We start from the raw sequence: 23,974 nt of genomic DNA on the forward strand, positions 1-23,974 counted from the left end.
ACAAAGGGGTGTATAAACAAATCAGTTTGTCACAAAAATCTTAACCTAATTTACATACCCAACTAACGTAATAAATACCATCACCTGAAACATAAGGAGTCCAATATAGGATCATTCATAAATTCCTAAACCACCACACATAACCAGATAATTTTGATAAAACTTCAGTTTTAATCATAATTCAACCAAAAAAAAATAACACCAGTTCATTATAAACTTCACCACCTCCACAAGCAATTAAAGACAGATATAATTAACCTATAAAATAACAGTTGCATGCATCAACGAACAATAATAATCTTACATTTGGTCAACATCCATCTATCATATCAAATCATAATCAACCGTCAATACTACATCCAACATTGGAGTATTGGAGTGTTACATTACATAATCTGTTCAACCAAATAAAAGAAACCATATATAAATAATTATTACCACTCAAACAGTTAACACGAGTGACAGAACTTACCAACAGGTGAAGAAAAACCCTTAAAATTATCTCGTTCGCACTTACTCTGCCAGCCAGGACAATGCATCGGCCACCATATTCTCTTTACCTGGGATATGCTTAAACTCTAGATCGAATTCTTGGACCAAAATACTCCAGCGCATCAATCTCTGATTCTTATTCTTGTACCGATTCAAGAATGTTAATGGATTATGGTCCGTACAAACTTTAACGGGCCCACCTGAGGAGGAGAGATAGACATTAAAATGAGTTAACGCTAAGATAAAGGCCAACGTTTCCTTCTCGATTGTGGAATATTTTCTTTGAGGCAAAGTGAGCTTTTTAGAAAAATACGCCACCGGGTGGACGATACCATTTCCGTCAGCTTGACTCAATACAGCACCAACCCCCACATCACTCGCATCAGTGGTAAGCTGAAATGGAGCGTCAAAATTGGGAGCTGTTAACAAAGGCCGACTAATGAGGACCAGTTTTATCCTCTCTAATGCATCCTGAGCCTCCTTACTCCAAACGAATTTAACATTTTTCTTCAATAAAGCAGTAAGAGGTTCCGCAATGTCTGAAAAATTGCGAATGAATCTGCGATAATAGCTTGCCATCCCTAATACCCTTCGCAAATCTTTCCTACATTTAGGAACCTCTACTTTGCGAATGGCCTCAATGTTAGCCTCCTTGGGAGCCACCATACCTGCTCCTATCTCATGTCCAAGATATACCACCGTTGCTTTTGCAAAATCCGACTTCCTTAAATTAATAACCAGGCCTGCTTTCCTAAGTACTTTGAATAAGGCCTCAATTCTCTTCAGGTGCAACTGCCAGTCGTCGCTAAAAATAACCAAGTCATCGATATACACCACACACCCCTCTAGACCACTAACCAACGAATTCATAAGTCTCTGAAAGGTGGCAGCAGCATTTTTCATCCCAAAGGGCATTACCTTACACTGAAATAACCCCTGTTGGGTTACAAAAGCCGAAACACTTCTGGCCCTTTCCGACAAAGGCACCTGCCAATATCCCTTTAATAAATCAAATTTTGTAATGTATTTAGCCCGACCCATGCGATCAATGCAATCTTCCACACGAGGCAATGGAAAACTATCAGCCTTGGTCACCTCATTAAGCTTCCTATAATCAAAACAAAGACGATAGTCTCCGTCCGATTTCTTCACCAACACAACCGGAGATGACCAAGGACTACAACTCTGCTCTATTAAATTATGCTTGAGCATATACTCAACCTCTCTAGCAACAATCTCATTCTTTTTTGGGTTCAACCTATAAGGAGCCTGCTTCACGGGCGTGGCGTCCCCTACGTCCACGTCATGCTGCAAGATCGTGGTCTTGCCGGGCACATTAGAAAACAAGTCCTTATATTTTAAAACCAAATTTCTCAAGGATTGTTGCTCATCTTTACCCAAGTGACCCAACATCTGAGGTAAATTTTCTAAAGCCTCGACATTACCTGCCAACCATTCACTATCTTTTAAGTCCCTGTCCTCTGAAAAAGAATCATTATTATGCTCATCTGAAAAAGAAGCATTATAACCGACCAAGTCATTTCTACCGTCACAAAGAGTCGCAATTGGCCTAACCTTCTCTCTTTCATGGAAAGCTTTCATCATATTTATATGTACCAATTGATGAGGCCTTCTCCTATCGGGGGTTTCCACCAAGAAGTTAACGTTATTTACCTTCTTCAATACCTTCCATGGTCCCTGGAAAGTAGCTTTGAGAGAATTACCTGGGATAGGTAACAGAACCAGTACCTTCTGTCCTACGTCGAAGTCCCGGGTCACAGTCTTTCTGTCAAAATAAAATTTCATTTTCTTCTGACTTTTCAACAAATTCTCACCTGCAAAAGACCAAGCCCTGGTTAATTTAGCATTCAAATTATTAAGGTAATCAATCAAATTCAAATCAGGGGCGTCTCCCTCCCAAGCCTCTCTCACCATATCCAGCAGACCCCTTACAAAATGTCCAAAAATCAAATTAAAAGGAGAGAGACCGAGAGATTGACCAGGAATAGAGCGGAAAGCGAATAAGAGGAATGGAAGGTTTTTATCTCATTCAGCCCCATTCCCAATACAATATTTCTTTAACATGCTTTTCATAGTTTGGTGAAAACGTTCCAAAGCACCCTGTGACTCTGGATGATAAGGCGAGGAAGTTACATGTTTAATGCCCAATTCAGTCATTTTCTGCTTAAAATAACGACTCGTGAAGTTAGTACCGCAGTCGGACTGAACTACCTTCGGGAGACCAAATTTTGAAAAGAAACCTATTAATGCCTCTACAATCTTTTCACTCCTTATGGACCGCAAGGGGATTGCCTCGGGGTACCGAGACATACGATCCATAATAGTGAAAATATACTCATTTCCACTCTTTGACTTTGGGAGAGGACCAACAACATCAATTAACACTTCACGAAAAGGTTCAGACACAACTGGGATAGGTATTAATGGAGCCTTTGGAATAGGTAGGTTAGGTTTGCCGACTCTCTGACAAACCTCGCAACTATTAACAAATTTTTTAACATCACCTTTCAGCTTGGGCCAAAAGAAATTATTTAATAACCTACTGACTGTTTTGTGAATACCAAAATGTCCCGCCATCACATTCTCGTGAGCTAATGACATCAACTCATGACGGTAACATTCAGGAACCACAATCTGTCGAATAATTTCGTAATCCTCCCCCGAGGCATGCATTGGTGTACTTACTTGATATAATATGCTATTAATTACCTTAAACATAGGAACTGTCACGTTTGTTATCTTACCAGACTCAATAGGGAGACTACCAAACTCCTTTTTCTGAGCCGAAACAAGTTCTTTAACCGTCCAATTGGGTTTTAATCTAACACTACTACTACTGTCTACAGATACATCACTACGTCCTAAACTACTCAAATCAACGTCAACTGTTGACTCTGCAGCGTCAACAGCCTTTGCCTTAGCACGAGTGACTACCCCTACTTCCACATCCGGATTAATCACAATTGGCACATTTATTTTCATACACAATCTCATTTCCGAGAACCACATCCACCTTTTTAATCGGAAATTTATCAACAATAGCCAAACGGATATTCCCCGAAAAATAAGGACAACTAAGATGAAATAGACCAATTGGATAAGATTTTACAGTGTCCGGAAAACCACTCAAAATAACAAACTCCCGATTCTCATACACAAAATCATTCGGGACCGAATCTCTAAGAATTAATGATTGCGCGGCTCCGGTATCACGTAAAATATTCACGTTTCTCCCTTGGCCTTCACCATCCAGCGAGACTTCACCCATGGCCAGAGCCCCACCCTGACTAGCACTTTTCTCAACCGCCATCACCGGATTACCTTTACTATTACATACCTTTTTCCAAGCATAACACATTCTTTTGGTATGACCCCTCTTGTTACAGAAAAAACACGTCAAATGCCTCAGCTTTTGTGGATCATAAACACCCGACTCACCAAGTCTGTTATTTTGCGAGTAACACACCTTTGATTGGCCATTCGGAGAAACCTTATTTGATTGAACATTCCGAGAACCCTTACTTAACTGAACATTCTGAGAAACATTCTTTTGGTTATTAAAATTACCAGATCTCCCAGAACAACCCCAACGTGGCTTTTCCTTAAATACAGTCTCTTTCATAGTATCTTTATGAGATAAAAAATACTCATCTGATGCCACAGCAACCTCCTGAAGGGAATCTAATTTCAACTCCTCCAAATGAACCTTCAAACGGTCAGGAGTACACCTTTTAAACTCTTCAACCAACAGCAACTGCTTTAGCTTATCAAAATTGTCCACCTCTTTAGATTTCAACCAATCAGTAGCATATTGCTCTTTACTCCTTGCAAATTCTACGAAAGTCTGATTTTCATTTTTACTCAAATTACGGAACCTTTGCCGATAGGCCTCCGGCACGAGCTCATATGCCTTCAACACTATCGCCTTTACACTCTCATAATCCGAGGAGAGATCTTCTTCCAAAGCTACATATACCTTTTGGGCTTTCCCAATCAATTTACTCTGGATAAGGGTAGTCCATAATCCAATAGGCCATTCTAACCTGTTAGCAATTCTTTCGAATGACATAAAGAACTCTGCAACATTATCTTCCTGGAAGTTCGGGACAAACTTCAAAGCCTGAGCTAAATTTGAGAAGGAGGAGGAAGCCTCAACACGAGAAGGAGACCATGTTGACCCTGGCGTTTGCAAAGCCAACTTAGCTAACTCATGCTTCCTTTCCCTCTCTCTCTCTTCAAACACCATTTTTTGCTGGTGTATTTCCATTTGTTTTAGAATAATCTGTCTATCCAAAATTTCTACTGACAATCCCTCTTCTTGCCTAACCTTGGGTTTGGCTCCTGTCTTAGTCTCCTTAACGCACTCATAAACCTTTAGCAATAGTATACCCTTCTTCATTGTTACCGTTCTTTCCACTTCAAAAAAATCTGCCACACTTTCTAACTCCTCTTTGTTTAATTCGGCCAACCTATCCTGCCATCCCTCTCCTTCAAGCAACTCTACAATATTCATGTCATCCATTTTGATTGCAAGTAATTACAACACTTTACATATAACAAAATTATTTCACTTGCAATAGCGCCAACCAACCAAACACTGAGGAGGTGTAACCATGCCACCTAACAATAACAACACCCCAAGAATTACGCTTGCACTGCAACAAGAACACCACAGGATATGCTCAATCCTGGCAAGGTCGCCAATTGTAATGGCCTCGTTGGACCACAACACACACTAGGTCTACAGGACCATAAATAATCAATACTTAGGTGTTGAAAAGACAGCAAGCCACAAAGGTGGAAGCAAGCCCAGGTAAATGCAGCACAAGAATAACTCAAGGGGGATAACAAAACAATGAAATAAAAACCAATATATATTACAATTCAATAAAATACAGAAAGTAATAGCTAGGCCTCATCATTAACATTAAATCAGAAACGCCACTTACGAAACATATACCCAAATTATCAGTCAACACATTCAACCTCTGAAGGAGGAAAGGGGGCCCAGAGAGGAATAGAAAACAACGAAAAGAAAGGAATAACCTAAATTTTACATGCTAACGGATGATGAGATGATGAAGGTCTCCTCCAATAAGTACTTCAATAAGGGCAGCGGACGGCAACTCTCAATACCATTATCGAGCTCCAACAGGAAATTAATCTGACACTGCAGCACAGCCGTAATCATACTCATTCATGATCATGGACGCCGGATCCCCCAATAATCTTGGTCAATACTTTACAAGAAATGAATGACACGCCTTACCGTCGCCAAGCGAGGCCCCTCTGGCAAGTACTGCACCAGAGGCAATAATAAAATGGCAGAAATGTGAAGTAACGGCCAGCTGATGTGAAGATATATATATATTCGTTCAGAGACTTGCTGTAAATCCAGAGTTAATAGGCTCACAAATCAGGGTGCAGATACCAACTCCCTGCAGCTTGGAAACCCGGTCTTAAGTCAACTCAGCAGAGCCAAAATATGGAGGGGAGAAACAGGGAGGATTAGTCAACAAGACTATACAAAAATACCGCTGGAGTGAGGAGACCCCTACTAACAAGAAGGCGAACTAACCATGAACTTTACAGCCTTCAAAAATGAAAGAGGAACTTAAAAACTAACCTAAGTAAGCTAATACATTATAAAAACCTAAGGCTTACTTACAATATATATATATATATATATATATATATATATATATATATATATATATATATATATATATATATATATATGTATGTATGTGTGTGTGTGTGTGGGTATATATATATATATATATATATATATATATATATATATATATATATATATACATATATATATAAAATCACCTCCTCCAACAACGCTTATTGACGCAAAGGATCTCAGTAAGATTTCGCCAGTCGTCTCTATCCTGAACTTTAGAATTAATACTTCTCCATATATCATATACTACTTCACGCTTCATAGTCATCTGTTTTGTAGGCCTGGGTCTTCCAACTCTTCCAGTGCCTTGTGGAGCCTAGTTGAAAGTTTGGTGAACTAATCTCTCTTGGAAAATGCGAAGAGCATGCCCAAACCATCTCCATCTACCCGTCACCATGATCTCATCCACATATGGCACTTGAGTTTCATTTCTAATCCTGTCCTGTCATTTAGCTTCCAATATTCTTCTGAAGGATTTGTTCTCAAATCTACAAAATCTGTAGGATTATGTTTCATTGTCATACCACGATTCATGTCCATATTGGAACGCCAATCTCATTATACTGGTATATTACCGGATTTTTATATGTAATTTCAGGCGATTTGCTTTCTAAATTTTACATGACCTAGCCATTGTCTGATTTGACTTTTTTCAATATTTCATTAAACTTGAATTCTAAAGACCCTGTATAAGAGATCATAGTTCCTAAATATTTAAATGATTCCACCTCATTATTCCTTTCTCGTTCCAATGAATTTCATCTTCCATTCCATGTTCCGTTCTCATCATCTCTGTCTTCCTTCTTTTTATCTTAAGCCCAACCACATATGATATTTTATGCCTTCTGGTGAGCAAGCTTTGCAAGTCCTGTGGTGTTCTGCTTATGAGGACAGCGTTATCAGCATACTCTGGGTCCGCTATTTTCCTGTTACTAATCCAGTCCAATACTTTTCAGCCATCCCCAACTGTTTTATGCATTACAAAATCCATGAGGAGAATGAACAATATAGGTGGTAGCACATTCACTTGGAGTACTCGACTGTTCATTTGAAATTCATTTGACAGGGCTCCACTAACATTAACTTTGCACTTGCTATGATCATGAACAGACAATAAATTTACACATTTTAAAGGAACTCTATGATAACGTAGGAATATCCACAAAATTGGTTGGTGCACAAAATCAAAGGCTTTTTCATAGCCCAAAAATGCCATCAAAAGTGTATTTCTATTTTCTACGCATTGCTGCACCAAATGTCGTAAAATGAAAATTTGGTCATTACAACTTCTACCTTTTCTAAATCCTGCTTGTTCATCTCTTAGCTTTTCATTAATTTTTCTAGTCTCTTTAGAATGAGCATACTATATACTTCCATGAAAACTGACGTAAATGTGAGGCATCTGTAATTATTGCAATCAGTCAGATCTCTTTATTCTTGCCATTTTCACCAATACTCCTAGCTCACATTCATCAGGGTCTGCCTCTTCATGCCACATTTTACTATCAATATTGGAATATTTAGTATGCTCTACCTTATGATAATCATTACTTCCTCGGAATATTTCAACAATCAATTCCTATTTATCTTCTTTTTATAGTATCCCATTTATCATTTGATATCCATGGTTTTCTCCTTGTACCTGAATGTCCCAAAACTTCGCTACCAACTGACTTATATGTCTTTAATTTCTCACCATTCTTCGTTTATTGTCTGTTCTTCGTCTCTTAAAGTCTCAAATCGATTCCCACATTCAATTGCAAGTGTTTCTCTGCGTTCACTTTCTAGAAACTTTGTTGTATCAAACCTAGGTATTCTATCTACATTTCTATTGTGTGCTTTCAGTTATAATTTCAGGAGCTGGTGATAACTATAGATATGTGCACCTCTATAGCTTTTTATATTTCTCAGAGTCCTTCTTTCTTTATTAAAAGCTATGTTATCTGGTTCATTTTTGTAATAACTACATGATGAAGTCTATGTATATTTGTGGAAGTCCTGCTGGAAAAGAGTACCTCTAATAAGAAGATTGTTTATTGAAAAAACAAAACTCATAAAATGTACACCCTTTTCATTTGCAACTTCGCCAAGACCCTTAAAACCCATCACATTCTCTATACCTTGATCACGTCTTCCAACTTTTGCATTGAAATCGCCAATCACAATTTTCCTATCTCTTTTTGGGATCTCATCTATTACAATCTGCAGTCCCTCATAGTATTCATCTTTCTTTTCTTAAGGGGAATCATTTGTTGGTTCATAGCAAACTATAATACTCCTATTGCACTGCTTTGATTTAAACTTTGCAAGTAACAACCTACTATTTACAGATCTCTATTCCGTTAATGCCTTTTCTGGTCTTAGTGCCACTATCTACCTACAAATTCTCTTTAAACTAAATCTGTTCTTCCAAAGTATATATATATATATATATATATATATATATATATATATATATATATATATATATGTGTGTGTGTGTGTGTGTGTGTTTGTGTGTGTGTGTGTGTATGCATTGCATTGGTCTAAGATTTTGTAACCAATCCCCTTACAACGTTTTTCAATTAGGGCCAAGATATCCAAACCTTAATTCATATATTCATTCACCACTTGCTGTAACTTCCGAATCCGATTCATGGTTCTAACATTTAAATTAGCAATTTACCCTTTTTCTTTAGGATTTATAAACTGGGAAATTCTTATCACCCCGATACGCCCGGGACAGGGGCCCATTCTGTCATCTTATCTTTCCATAGACTGACTAATGTCATTGAAAGATAGCCAGTTCCTTGGAGTACACAGTGCCTATCTAACTAGGGCAAGTGATCCTTGTTGGTCCATGCTGATTCTAGTAAGATCCTCCAAGAGGCATCGCCTTAAACCCAATCTGTTAGGGGGCTATATCACCCACACCTAAAGTTTACTCAAAGTTCTCGTTACTCCACCAGGTTGCTCATCCGCTTATACTTATATAAACGATGGTAAACATGGATTGCTAAAGTATACCGCTTAGCACGTTATACATACACACACATACAAACACACACACATATATGCATATATATACAGTATATATATATATATATATATATATATATATATATATACACACACGAGTGCATGTATGTGTGGGAAGGGGTTAGAAGATGACAATCTAGTGAGAGAAGGATTTCTAACTCCATGGAACAACAGTACTCTCAATAAGAGAGAGAGAGAGAGAGAGAGAGAGAGAGAGAGAGAGAGAGAGAGAGAGAGAGAGAGAGAGAGAGAGAGATAAAGTAATATAGTTGCATCAAATCTAAATGATTATAATTATGGATTCAATATTCCAGATCAGTGTAATAAATTGTCTTGTTATTGCTTTTACAGATATGAGAACATAGGAAAGCCAGGCATCAAGAAAAAGTTCGCCGGCCAGAAGGTAAGAATTGTCGTCTAAATTTCTGGTTATGTTTTATTTCACTTTTAGGTTAAAAGTTCTTTTTTTCTTGATATACCTAATTATAATTATAAAAAAATCAAAGGTAAGTAGTAATGGAAAACTAGAAAAGCTTGAAGAGCATTAGCCATTATAATGTAAAAGCTGAGAAGATATGTTTAAAACGCTATTTCAAAAATCATATCATACGTTCTAAAACTCATTATAACCTTTTCCTTCAAGCATATAGACAAGTTCCTCCTTATTTCTGTATTGTTAAGGACGTCCGCTGGGTTCATTACTAATATAATTAATCATATTTTTAACATAGACTTACTTAAGACGAAATAACGTTAGATAAAAGGATCAGAGTCTTAGAAAATCTTTCACGAGGTTTTTATGTCATCACATGAGATTTTTTTGTTTTTCAACAATTCTTCTTCCCCCAAGGGGTTAACTACTGCACTGTATTTGTTCAGTCCTCTTGGTAAGGGTAGAAGAGACTCTTTAGCTATGGTAAGCCATTGTTCTCTAGTCTTGCGTAGTGCCATAGCCTCTGTACCATGGTCTTCCACTATCGCTTGGATTAGAGTTCTCTTGCTTGAGGGTACACTCAGGCACACTACTCTATCTAATTTCTCTTCCTCTTGTTTTGTTAAAGTTTTTATAGTTTAAACAGGATATATTTATTTTAATGTTGTTAGTGTTCTTAGAATATTTTATTTTTCCTTGTTTCCTTTCCTCACTGGGCTATTTTCCCTGTTGGGGTCCTTGGGCTATAGTATCCTGCTATTCCAACTAGGGTTGTAGCTTAGCAATTAATAATGATAATAATAATAATAATGCTCTTAAGAGCTATATGCGAACGCAGTTCTTGGTAAATTAAGGGACGTCTAGCAACCAGCACATGAATCGCTGCCAATTTCCTTCTTCTACGAATAACGAATTACCATGATAATGAGCTCATCACGTTTTATCATCATTACAGCATACGAGGGCTAATTACCAATGATCAATGCGTTGTTTTTCGTTATTTCATCCAAAGATGAATTGTCAGGTCCTTGTTAGTTTCATTGCGTTGTCATTCGCTTCATTTGGCGTGTATTGTATATAAAATAAAAGAGTCGTTAGTTTCATCATGATTATTTGTCTTCGATCACAGATCATGATATATGTTGGACAAAAACATGCAAATCCATCACAAAATGTGTCTAGAAAACACACAGAATCCCTTTTTTTACTAGATTTTCTTTGTTAAAATAGAGATTATTCAGTGGTATCTGGAAGCTTGTTAGACTTTCTATTTCTAGAGCAGGGTAGCGAACTTTAATGAATTTAAAGCCACTGTACGACAGTTATGTTGGTAACCCACAAACTATTGAATCTCGCCAGTACCAACACTACCAAGCTAAATTTTCGCGTTAAGCTCAAGCTTAACACATGCTGCATTGCCTTACAAGGTTCCATGCCACTGGTATTATTATTATTATTATATTATTATTATTATTATTATTATTATTATTATTATCACTCGCTAAGCTACAACCCTAGTTGGAAAAGCAGAATGCTATAAGCCCAGGGGCCCCAGCAGTGAAAATAGCCCAGCGAGGAAAGGAAACAAGGAAAAATAAATAATTCTAAGAAGAGTAACATCATTAGATTAAATATTTCCTATATAGACTATAAATTCTTTAACAAAATAAGAGGAAGAGAAATCAGAGAGAATAGTGTGCCTGAGTGTACCCTCAAGCAATAGAACTCTAATCCAAGACAGGGGAAGACCATGGTACAGAGGCTATGGCACTACCCAAGACTAGAGAACAATGGTTTGATTTTGGAGTGTCCTTGTCCTGTAAGAGCTGCTTATCATAGCTGAAGAGTCTCTTCTACCCTTACCAAGAGGAAAGTAGCCACTGAACAAATACAGTGCAGTAGTTAACCCCTTGACCGAAGTGTTGTCAGGTGTATGAGGAAAGAGGAAAATCTATAAAGAATAGGCCAGACTATTCGGCGTATGTGTAGGCAGTGAGAAAGAACCGTAACCAGAGAGAAGGATCCAATGTAGTACTGTCTAGCCAGTCAAAGGACCCCATAACTCTTTGGGGGTAGTGTTTCAACGGGCGGCTGGTGCCCTGGCCAACCTACTACCTAGCATATTATTATTATTATTATTGTTATTATTTTTTACAATCAAGCCTCCATGATCCAGGTAAAGAGGCAGATAGACTTCTATCTCGTTTTCGTTTTCACCTTTCGTCTAATATCTAATTCCCCGATTTCATGCAAGATCTCATTCGAGCATTAAAAGTAGGGGTTAGGTGGCCTTCCAAGGCAACCTAGATAGGAAAAGGCTGGTTACTTTGTAAAGAAGTGCAGTTTAGGTCCCTTTGTAGGCCTATCATCAATAATATGTTATTGTCAATCTTTCTATTGTTTCAATATCCCTAAGAGCAAATTATTGGAAAATTCTGTTTGGAATTTTCAATTCTAAATTCTAATGTTCTATAGTTATTATTATTATTATCATTATTATTATTATTATTATTATTATTATTATTATTATTATTATTAGCCTAGCTACAACCTTTGTCGGAGAAGCTGGATACATACGAGCCTAAAGTTTCTAACAGGGAAAGCAGACCAGTGTTGAAAGGAAATAGGAAAGAACAGGTGAACTAAGTACGGGAAGTAATGAATAAAAAAAAAAATATATCAAAATGACAACTTTAAAACAAATCTGGCCCAATCACTCTATGAAAAGCTTTATATTAATCCATTCATCAGAAAGGCATTTGAAGCAAGTTTGAACTTCTGAAGTTCTAAAAACTCAACCGTCAGATTGGGAAGATCGTTATCATTATTATTATCATACCCCATAATTTGCACCATGCAATAATTTTAGCTAGATGTCTATCAAGGGATTCAGCAACCGTAGATTTAAAGGTTTAAAGGCCGCTTATGAATTGCAGAGGCAAGGGACAGTGACCTTGCCCTATCAAACAGGACAATGCCCTAGAGAATGACCATATTACATATAATCAGCGCCCAAGCCCCCTCTCCATCCAAGCTAGGACCAAGGAGGGCCAGGCAATGGCTGCTAATGACTCAGCCCGGCAGGAGATGGTATTAATCCAAAGATAGTAGTAGCATCAGCTGATTAGGCAGCAAGCTTGTTTTGTAAAGTAAACCAGATATCATGCTTATATGGTATGAAAACTAATAGGCCAAGAACACTCCCCTGAGACACACCAGATATTACATTCCTATAGTCACTATGACACCCTTCAACAAGTACTCTTTGCAATTTATTGCTTAAAAATTTAATAGTGATGCTAAATAAGTATTATCGACTCCCATCTGTTTAAATTTGAAAACAAGTCACTCCAGATTAACGCTATCAAAGGCAGCAATAAAATCAAGGTTGATCATAAAAGTTCCCAGACCAAAATCAGTAATTTTTTTTTACATCAAATGGAATTGTAAGAAGAGCATCGCATGCTCCAGGGCTTATATGAAAGTCAAACTGAAAGCTAGGGAACACGTGGTCACCGTCAACATAATTATTAAAACTTTTTTACATAGAAACTCTCATAAACATTAGATGGGAGTTATGGAAATTGGCTGGTAATTAATAGGGCTAGAACTACCACAAACATATTTACCTAATTGAGTAACTGCCAATTCTCATCCGAAGTGCATACATAACATCTTTTTGCTATCTTGCAAAATATAAGAGACAAATTAGGTACAAAGAAGTCAGCAGTCTTTATAAAAAGCCAAGAAAAACAATTCAATTAGGTTCTACTCCTCCATAAAAATGAAAGTTCAGCAAGAGAGTTTTAACTTCACAGCACCTAATAACTAAAATAAGATAGTTTAGCTTCAGGAAAACGACACTTATGAAGATCTAGATTTTCATTGCTCCGCTTATTGTGAAACACATCAGCCAAACGCGATCCCTTTTCCTTTGGACAGTGAGTGACAGAGCTATCTGGTTTAAGCAAAGAAGAATCTGTTAAGGAGTCCAGATTTGAGGGCACTTGCCTTTCAAGATCATATATTATTTTTTTTTCCAGTTGAAGCATAAGTAGTCTATAAATATTACAATACATTAGACAACACTGGCGTAGTCTATGATACACTGGTCCTGGATTTTGCTCAGTATATCCAGACAGAAAAACAAATTGAAAAGAATACAAAAAGTCCAATCATACTTAAAGATAAACTTAACAATAATGATAAGAAAAACAATACGTACAGGACTAAAATGTAACTCATAGATTAAATCCTAAATATTGATTGAAATTTGTCAACATAGTGGAGCCAACACACAATGTAATTTTTATTATCTCTCTAGGATTGCCACTACTACTGAATTAGGGATAATAACGATGGTTTGGATAAAGGAGCATATAGGGAAAAGTCAACTTCTTAATAATCTATCAGGCATCCATGGCCCTTCTATTAAGGTTGCCTAACACGTCATCTGAAAAGGAGAAGAAAAAAAGAGAGTGTTCTCAAGCCAGAGACCTCGAAAAAAAAGGCAGTTGAAGACTAGAGAAAATTAGGTTGATTTTGGAATGTTCTCCTAGAAGAGCTGCAGCTTTCCTTAGCTAAAGCTTATATTCTATTCATACAAAGTGTAAAGTATCCACTGAACCATTTCAGTAGATAACCAATTAACTGAAGAAGAATTGTTCGATTTGCTTATCATTGTCAGGTGTATAAGGAAAGGGGAGAATTTGTAAATAATAGGCAAGACCATTCTCTGTATGTGTAGGCAAAAGAAATATGAGCAGTAACCAGAGATGGATCCAATGGGATCTTTCCAATCAAATACACCAATAACTACTATCTGGCTATTCAAAGGACCCATTAACTCTCAAGGGTTAGTATCTCAAAGGGTGGCTGGTGCTTTAGCCAACCTACTACACATGACTGTATTTGAAACACCCACCGAAAACTTAGGAATATAAATAGAATATGGAACTGAAAATAAAAAATCATCAGGAAGGCAACAGTGGTTAGTTTATTAAACATACAAAGAAAGAGAAAGTAGAGTAACACCCAACTGCGACATATAAGGTATCATTACCAAAATTCGCATTATACAATAAGAATGAAACATCATCGCTTTGCCATACCTATGGTACAAGGATAAATCTGTGAAACGAAGAAAAGGTAATCATCAAAATAAAAGAAAGTCTTTACCAGAATTTCTTTAAACAGTTGTATCTATTTGAGAAAAATATTATTCAACTATGACTTCCTATCATGATTGCAAAAGAAATCAAACCTTTGCATTGTGGATCCATATCAAAATCTGAATACAAATCCAGTTCCAATTCAAACCTTGGAGCCAAAAGTCAGCGAAATCATGTAATCCCTTTTGAGAGGTCTTGTGAGCTAAGGAATAGTGTACTGAACGTAACTATCCACCTTCGCTGGGAAAGGTCAAGTAGAAACCAGTACAGTGGGAATTACGACTAAGAGTAAGCTTCCATAATAAAGCCATAAAATTCAATATACCAAAAATACCTATGTGATACATGTGAGGAACATGTGAGGGATTTAACAGATTTATATGGACCATTTTGTCATCAACAGATTCTTTACAGAACGGTTGATATATCAACACTGGCTGATCCTCTAGATTTCTGGAATTTCTTTATTCAAAATGTTATTATTTGAGTCCAGGGCTAATGTGAAGTGTTTCCAATAACCGCTGTCATAGCTTTTATTCTATTCTTGTTGTAGCCATTGGAAAATATTATAGTTATCATATAGATATCATAAGAAATAAAAATTTTCATACCTTTATTCATCCTTTTAACCTATCAGATTTTTTATGTATATAAAAATGCTAAAGAATTTTGGAGAGCTCTATATTTTGAATGTTCAAGACCAACCTGTCTCCTAGTCTTGATTTTCGCTTATAAGAGTTTGATAGATGGCAAGTGTGTCCTTGTTGTCTAATCAGTTTTACTATCCTTTATAGACCATCCATCGGGCAGGGTTGAAAAATGAGGTCTTCAACATAAAAGTGTTCAAGAATGGGGAAGGCGGAGTCCCTGTACCTTTCAAGTTCTCGAAGTCAGACATCTCCAACTGGGATCAGGCTCTCTACAGGCTGTCAGAGAAAGTTCGCTTACCTCAAGGACAGGTCAAAAGGTTAGTATATTATGGTTTAAATTCCCTTTACATCGCCTTTCTGTGTTTCATAGAGGCGAAATCATATCATATCTTAATGAAATGAGAGAAATTAGGAGGTTTAAACATTTCATTTCATGTCTCATCTACATTATAAAGTAGGCGTTGTGTATATTACGTCATTATGCTTTGTGTGTTTATACATTTGTCAGAGTCTATTCACTAAGCAAAAACATTTGTCGAACTTGTGATTTTAATTTCACAGATATATTCTTTTATAATTATGCTTCGATGATTTGTTCTTAATCTCCTACATTAACAAGGAGTTAAGATTTCATTAGTAAGATCATAGGTGAGGCTCAAACGTTCAAAATTGCAGCAAATACCTTAATGTAGTTTTACTTGTTGTAACTGTTTTAAAGATATTCCATTCTATTCGTTCATTATTTCTGATATCGATTATTTATTTCCTTATTTTCTTTCCTCACTGCGCTATTTTTCTTGTTGGAGCTCTTGGGCTTATAGCCTCTTGCTTTTCCAACTAGTGTTGTCGCTTAGCTGGTAATAATAATAATAATAATAATAATAATAATAATAATAATAGTAATAAATTTCGTGCGATCCTGAAGATGCATTTTTACGTTTGTGATCCTCTTCAATGTATTATTTTTTTCATATCCATTTATCTAAATAAAATACGCAATAAGGACTATACTCCGACAGAGCCTAAATATGAATCTATTCAGAAAGATCATATCTTATATTACCTCTGAAAAAAATGCTTGATTTAAACTCGGAATGATTTTAAAGTCAAATCTGCTCTTCCTTTGCACACAAAGCTCCAGTGTTCATCAATGGGATAAGGCGTTTATTTATAAAGATAAGAAGCCTGCTGTAGATCTTTGGACATAGTCTGCCCTCCAAAACCTGTAATTAATATTCACTTGTAACTCTTCATCATATACTGTAGACAGATGAACTGAGAGATATAAATTGAGAAATCTCATTTCTATAAAGTGTCGATTAGTGTGAAAAGCGTGTTTTCTACATAGATGATAATTCAGAATTAATTCAGATATGTAGTAAACAAACACACATCTCTCTGAAGGCAACAGCTGGTCATTAAGAAAAGTAATTTTGCTTCGAAATATTTAATATTTCAGAAAACTTTCTTTCAAGATGGTCTCGAATTGTAGGCCATTTAGCATTTATAGCTACATCACTGCATAAGTTCACCTTCTCTCTCTCTCTCTCTCTCTCTCTCTCTCTCTCTCTCTCTCTCTCTTCCTCTCTCTCTCTCTTATAAACACACGCGGGCTCTCACCCACAAATACACACACACATGTATACATATATACATACATATATGTATATATTATATATATATTCATATATATATATATATATATATATATATATATATATATATGTGTGTGTGTGTGTATATATAAAAATAAGCCATATATATTTTTGATACATTAATGTCTGGATTCTTTTAACGACCTCGGGATCAGAGCCTCAGGCGAAATCACTCAAAGACAAGAGCTTGTGACCGGCCGGGAATCGAACCCTGGTCGGGAAGCTTGTATAGACAGTGACTAAACCACTTGGCCACGAAGTGGTTTAGTCACTGTCTATACAACCTTGCCGACCAGGGTTCCATTCCCAGCCGGTCACAAGCTCTTGTCTTTGTGTGATTTCGCCTGGGCTCTGATTCCGAGGTCGTTAAGAGAATCCAGACATTAATGTATCAAAAATATATATGGCTTATTTGAATATGAAAAACACGTCTAAATGTGCAAAATTTATCATATATATATATATATATATATATATATATATATATATATATATATATATATATATATATGCGGACAAGCACACTTTACGTGCAGGACAATTCAGGTTTGGGTTTTAGCATTTTCATTATGTTACAGAAATGGTTATTTATGTTTCTAGGTGATAGAAGTTACTTATCTATGATTTCCTTTGTAGGTAGAAGATTTATGAGGTGTTATTGAGTCCATTAAGTGAAAGGATAAAGGAAAAAATCTGATATGAAAGACTAGAAAGTACGAGAGGAAAAAATCCTCCGTCTTATATTTTATTAATTTTACAGGCAATTTAGACAAGCAATGACGTTACATATCCAGCTGTGTGACTCACATTAAAGGCACACACACACACACAGAGAGAGAGAGAGAGAGAGAGAGAGAGAGAGAGAGAGAGAGAGAGAGAGAGAGAGCCAATCCTCTGATGAAATATGTTTGTCCCAGCTAATTTATAGATTATTATTATTACTTGCTAAGCTTCAACCCTAATTAGAAAAGCAGTATGATTTAAGTCCCAAGGGCTCCAACAGGAAAAATGGTCCAGTGCGGAGAGGAAATAAGGAATTAAATAAACTACAAGAGAGAGAGAGAGAGAGAGAGAGAGAGAGAGAGAGAGAGAGAGAGAGAGAGAGAGAGAGAGAGAGAGAGAGAGAGAGAGCCATTCCTCTGATTGCATGTTTGTCTCAGCCAGTTTATATGTGTGACGTTTTGAGAGAGAGAGAGAGAGAGAGAGAGAGAGAGAGAGAGAGAGAGAGAGAGAGAGAGAGAGAGAGTTTAATAATGAGTTAGCCCTCTGATAATTAAGAATATTCTCACTAATGGCCATTTGTATATGATCGAGTGGATATTTTGTTCTGTTGATTTGCTAATTAGGCGGGAAAACTTTTCCATTAAAATGAGTCAAAGGAAGAGCCTCTAGAAATGATGTTCTCATTTCAAATAAATATTCGACGTAAAACAGATTTTTCTTTGCATTTCAATACAATTCTTTCAGTCGAACCTAATTCCTCGTAGGCGTTCTTAGTTCCGTCAGTTCACGTTACGTGGTGCATTGTAAGCATTACTGAAGAATCTTTGTAGCATCCCTACTTTTTAGCCTTCTACACTGACTCTCTCTCTTCCTTATTTTCTTCAACCTCCTCTAATATTTACTTCCTATTGTTTTCCCATCAGTTACACTTGAGAGGAGAGTGACCTCCCTCAGCCCATAGTTTGTCCATAAGACCAAATTCAATAAATCCAGCTAATACAATTTAAGCATCAAAGCTGTCGAAAGGATATTTTAATGAATTATTTTCACGAAGCGCGAGGTGAATATCGTATTTTTCTGCTTTATATTGAATCCAGACGTGAGTACTTTGAGCCCTGTGTTTCTGGACCCAGATTGTTATTGGCAGCAATAAAATTTATTTTAGGACTAAGGGATATTCTTCCCTCTTGAGTTTGCAGTTTATGTTTCTAGAGCAGCACTCTATTATTAGTGTAGTTGAATGTGAAATCTTCAGGCAGTGTAAATCTGGCATTTTCTTTCGAAATATTGTGTCGTATTCATAGCGTCTTAACCTGTAAAAGGTCATTGCCTATCATTTTCTACAGCTTTGAGATGATATATACAGTAAAACTTTCCATTTAAAGGTAAATGTGTCTGGTTTCAGATCCAGTTTTATCAGAATAGATACTTACCAGACGGTCAGCCGGTCAGTCCCAACCCTCTACTGTGGTGCCCAACCACAACAGTGGCCTCCCCAGTAAACAGCTTAAAGACACGGTCCCGGGCTGGGATCGACCTGCTGGCATGAGAATACGAGGCGAACACTTTACTAATGTAAAGTATCATATATGATATACTTTTTGGGTGTTGAATTTGGTTCAAATAATTGCTTTATGGTCTCAAAAACGTAGTGCATAGGTAGTCGATTAAAGAATTTTACTGATGCACTATATGCAGTTCTTCTAAGTAATATATACAATACAATGGTTGTATGATGGGAGATGAAATTCTGAACAACGGATAACTGATTAAGCTACCCTCACTTGTGTCCTGCCTTCTTGTCATTCAGCAATAACACAATAATTTCCAACAGACCATCAATTCAGAAATCTGCTTTACTCTATTATTCAAAACTTGACTATCAATTTCAAAAAAGAAATTGAACCCTGATCACCGAATTAGTCAAGTAGTTTAATGTTGATAATTATATTCCATGTTCATAGCTTTAGTTAGCTTACTGATCGAGTAATATGCCATGAAATCATTTTCTTTGCAAGACCTTCCAGTTAAGTCATTTGAATACTTGGAAACAAGTAGGCTTATTTGAAATTTATATCTCTGACAATATGTATTTTCACTGCGCCGACACAGCTGCTGACATTGCAATTAGCGTATATTGAATTTGGGATCCTACTGAGCTTTTGGTTTTATTATTATTATTATTATTATTATTATTATTATTATTATTATTATTATTATTATTATTATTAGTTAAGCGACAACACTAGTTTGAAAAGTAAGAGGATATATATATATATATATATATATATATATATATATATATATATATATATATACATATATACATATATACATATGTATATATATACATATGTATATATATATACATATGTATATATATATATATATATATATATATATACATATGTATATATATATATATATGTATATATACACATATATAAACTGAAGATCATTCAAACGTATACACCAACAGCATTCCATGCAGAGGAAGAAATAGAAAATTTTCATAAAGATCTGGAGATATCTATGAAAAAAAAAACATATAACTCTATTTACATTTGTATTAGATGATTTCAATGCTAAAGTAGGTCAAAAGAAAGGAAAAGTATCATCAGTGAGAAAATTTGGAGTAGGCACAAGAAATGACAGAAGAGACATGCTTATAGAAATTGCTGAAAGAAACAATCTTTAAAAAATTAACACTTTTTTATAAACATGGACATGGATAAGCCCAAATGGAGAAACAAAAAGCGGAATAGATTAATTTCTCAGTGATAATGTTAATTTTGTTAGAGATGTAACAGTTTTAACCAAGTTATAGTCAAACGACCATAGAAGGGTGAGAAGCAAAATTTGTTTAAATCTAAGGAGAGAAAAGAAATGTTAATTTGAAGAAAAAACTAAAAACTCTTGTAATAAGTTTCGTTTGGCAATACAAAATAGATACTCCCAGCTACATGGTTGAATGGAAGCAAGTAAAGAAAAAATTAACCGTATTTAACAAAATTTGTATTAAAATTAGCATAAAGGATCGGTGGAAAATTTCCTAAACAAGATCAAGGAAAACTATCAGAAAAGACCAAAACTTAATAAAGAAAATATTGGAAATAACGGTAAAATCCAAGAGAGTTCATATAGAATTGGCAGAACTATCCAAAGCAATAGGAAAGACATTCGTAAAAAGAATCACACCAAAATTGAAGAAACACTGAATAAACGAAGCATCAAATTGATGAAAAGAAGACTTGGAACAGAGAGCCAACAGATGTTTGCTTTAAAGGATGAATATGGAAATATTATAAACAAAAGAGATAGAGTGATAAAAATTACAATGGTTTCCTATCTAATGCTATACAATAGTCATATAAGAAATTAGAAATTACTTTGTCAATAGAAATAATGAAACCACTGAGCCGATACCAAACGGAACAGTAGAAGTAAGGAATCCTTAAAAGGCATGAAAAAAGGAAATGCCCCCGGAAAAGATGGCCTAATGTTTAATTTAATAATAGAAGGAGGAGATTCCATAGTAGTAAAACTCGCTAACTGTATGCAAAATGTTTGTAAAAATTCTCTATACTTACAGCTTGGAAAAACATCCTTATACGAATTCACACACACACACACACGCAAAAAGGGACAAAAAACCTGAAAAATTATTGCCCCATAACTTTACACTTATCAATGTATGATATATTAACAAAGATTATATTAGGCTGAGTAGAAGGTCAGATTAACTTTAATCAACCAAGAGAGTTACCAGGCTTTAGAAGTGGGTATTTAACAACTGACCATATCCATGTGATTAACCAGCTAATGGAAACATCCACAGTGTAACAAATCACTATGTATGGCCTTTATAGACTATGAGAAAGCTTTCTATTCTGTCAAAACTTCAGCAGTAACGAAACCCCTTCAAAGACAAGGAATAGATGAGTCTTATGTTAGAAAACCTGAAGATGTCAATACAGGAAGTACGGCAATCTAAAATTACATAGTGAGAAAATTCCGATTGAGAAAGGAGTAAGACAGGGAAACATCATCTCTTCTAAACTATTGACAGCATGCCTGCAAGAAGGTTTTAAGAATATATATTGAGAAAATATAGGAATAGATATTGATGTGTAATATATATATATATATATATATATATATATATATATATATATATATATATATATACTGCCTATCTGCCATAACCCTGTTGAGTATGACAGGTGTTTTCTTTTCCGAATATGACCCCCAAAGACAGAAAAACAGAAGCAAAAGTCGTGATAGATAGTTCCGCGAAATAAACAATGGAAGCGAGGCCAGGGCTCCATTGTTCCGAGAACCTCATAATTTCCCCTTTTGATTTTCCCTGCAAGATCATCAAGACGCGTCAGGCGGCTGTGGTATTCATCATAATTACAAAAGTTTTTCCCCCGGCATCTGGAAGGAAATTGCATTAAGGGAAATTGCATCGAAATGGAAGGAAGTACAGTAAGTGCACCTCTATGCTCATCCACAAAAACAAGAATGTTATTTCTTGCACGGTGAGGGCAAATTAGGTTACCAAACTCTTTGTTTGCCTAATGGCATTGCTTAATGAAAAGTCCTTGTCTTTGATAAGAAAATAACATCGCTGGAAGTTAATTAGCTGATCCGTAACGACTTCCAAGTGCAACAAAAATGAACTCTATATTGACCATCATTAACTGACATCCTTCGAAGACACCGTGACAACAATAGCTATTCTTGTTAAGTAATCAACTGTGAGCACAAACTCACAACAAAGTAATCGACTCATGTATATCTATCACAGAGCATAAGATATATGAAATACATTTATATTAATGACATATATTTTGCACTATTTATGAGGTATTCTTATAAATGGTAATTTTTTTTAGATATTCTAATGTCCTGATATATGATATAACTACTGGTTGACATACATTTTCATCATACCTATAAAGAAGCTTACGATTTAACTGAAAAAGAAATGCTGCCTTAAAGGTTTTCAAACAACAAAATCCCTTTAGGTGGCTGTTATGTATGGGGGTTGGCTAATCATCTTCTATTTTGAGAAATAATGATTTGTGAAGATTTCTATATGCTCAGTTGAAGAAACTCTGATGTACAGTATGCTGAGCAGAAAGAACTAATAAGACGGAAGAAAATCGGTTCATAATCATGACGATATCAATGTATTTACTTCCTGGTATAAGAACTTATTGATGAAATCAATGTACCTACTTCCTAGAATAAGAATTTTTAATGTCAGAAAAAAAAAAAACCGAAGCATGAAAAGACTTTCCAAAACCTAGCATTATAATGGAAGGGGGTCTCTAAGAAATACAGCCTGTTGGAAAATGTTAACTTTAACCGTAATATCTCAAATTGTGGTAAAAAATACAAACAAAAGTACAACCAGTTGTGAGAGACTCATTTTGCCGATGATTACAACTCTACTTTATTTGAATAGTCTGTATCTTTCGTATGTGTGAATCTAAAAGAATCTGTTGAGATCTAGAGAATAATGGGCCAAAAAAGATATTTTAAATTCCTCATAATGATTAATTGATGTCTCTTTAGTCAATGTTGAAATAAGAGAATATGATATTAGGTGTAACGTTGATGTTATTTTTTTTTTTTTTTTTGGGGGGGGGGTATCATCTGCGTTAAAAAAATCGTTACGATAAATTTGCAAAAATGAATTATTCATAAATTCATGTTGATGTCTTAAACTCCAAAAGCTGTTATGAAAAATAGTAATAAAAAACTTTTAACAACAATAAAAAAATTGTTTACTGATCTACGTGATCCTATTTTCTATCTGTAGGATGTTTACTCTCGCAAAAGAAGATTTTTACAAAAAATTCCGCCAAAGAGTTTTTAGATCATTCAACTGTAAGACAAAATATTACATCACCGATAGAAATAAAAGCATGTATAAAATAAGTAACCCAAGTGAGTGGATGTACAAACAATAAAACCAATTTGAAATTGTCTTTTTACATCCTTTGTCCTTCTCTAATAACTGCCCATCTACAAAGGCCTGTTTAACCTCTTGAGGATCAATAATCCTATCTCTCTCTCTCTCTCTCTCTCTCTCTCTCTCTCTCTCTCTCTCT

The 23,974-nt window shown here is 35.6% G+C and overlaps 1 protein-coding gene across 1 annotated transcript in view; it reads left to right on the plus strand.

The window, feature by feature from the left end:
* The window catches only part of LOC137629429 (doublecortin domain-containing protein 2-like), a 192,144-nt gene that overhangs the window by 143,431 nt on the left and 24,739 nt on the right, over positions 1 to 23,974 (plus strand). Inside the window, exons 3-4 of the mRNA XM_068360674.1 lie at positions 9,572 to 9,623; positions 15,619 to 15,791. Coding sequence (XP_068216775.1) covers positions 9,572 to 9,623; positions 15,619 to 15,791 — 225 coding nt within the window. The remainder of the gene's footprint in view (positions 1 to 9,571; positions 9,624 to 15,618; positions 15,792 to 23,974) is intronic.

This window comes from Palaemon carinicauda, chromosome 37 (genome assembly GCF_036898095.1).
Source record: "Palaemon carinicauda isolate YSFRI2023 chromosome 37, ASM3689809v2, whole genome shotgun sequence".
Classification (NCBI taxonomy): Eukaryota; Metazoa; Arthropoda; class Malacostraca; order Decapoda; family Palaemonidae; genus Palaemon; species Palaemon carinicauda.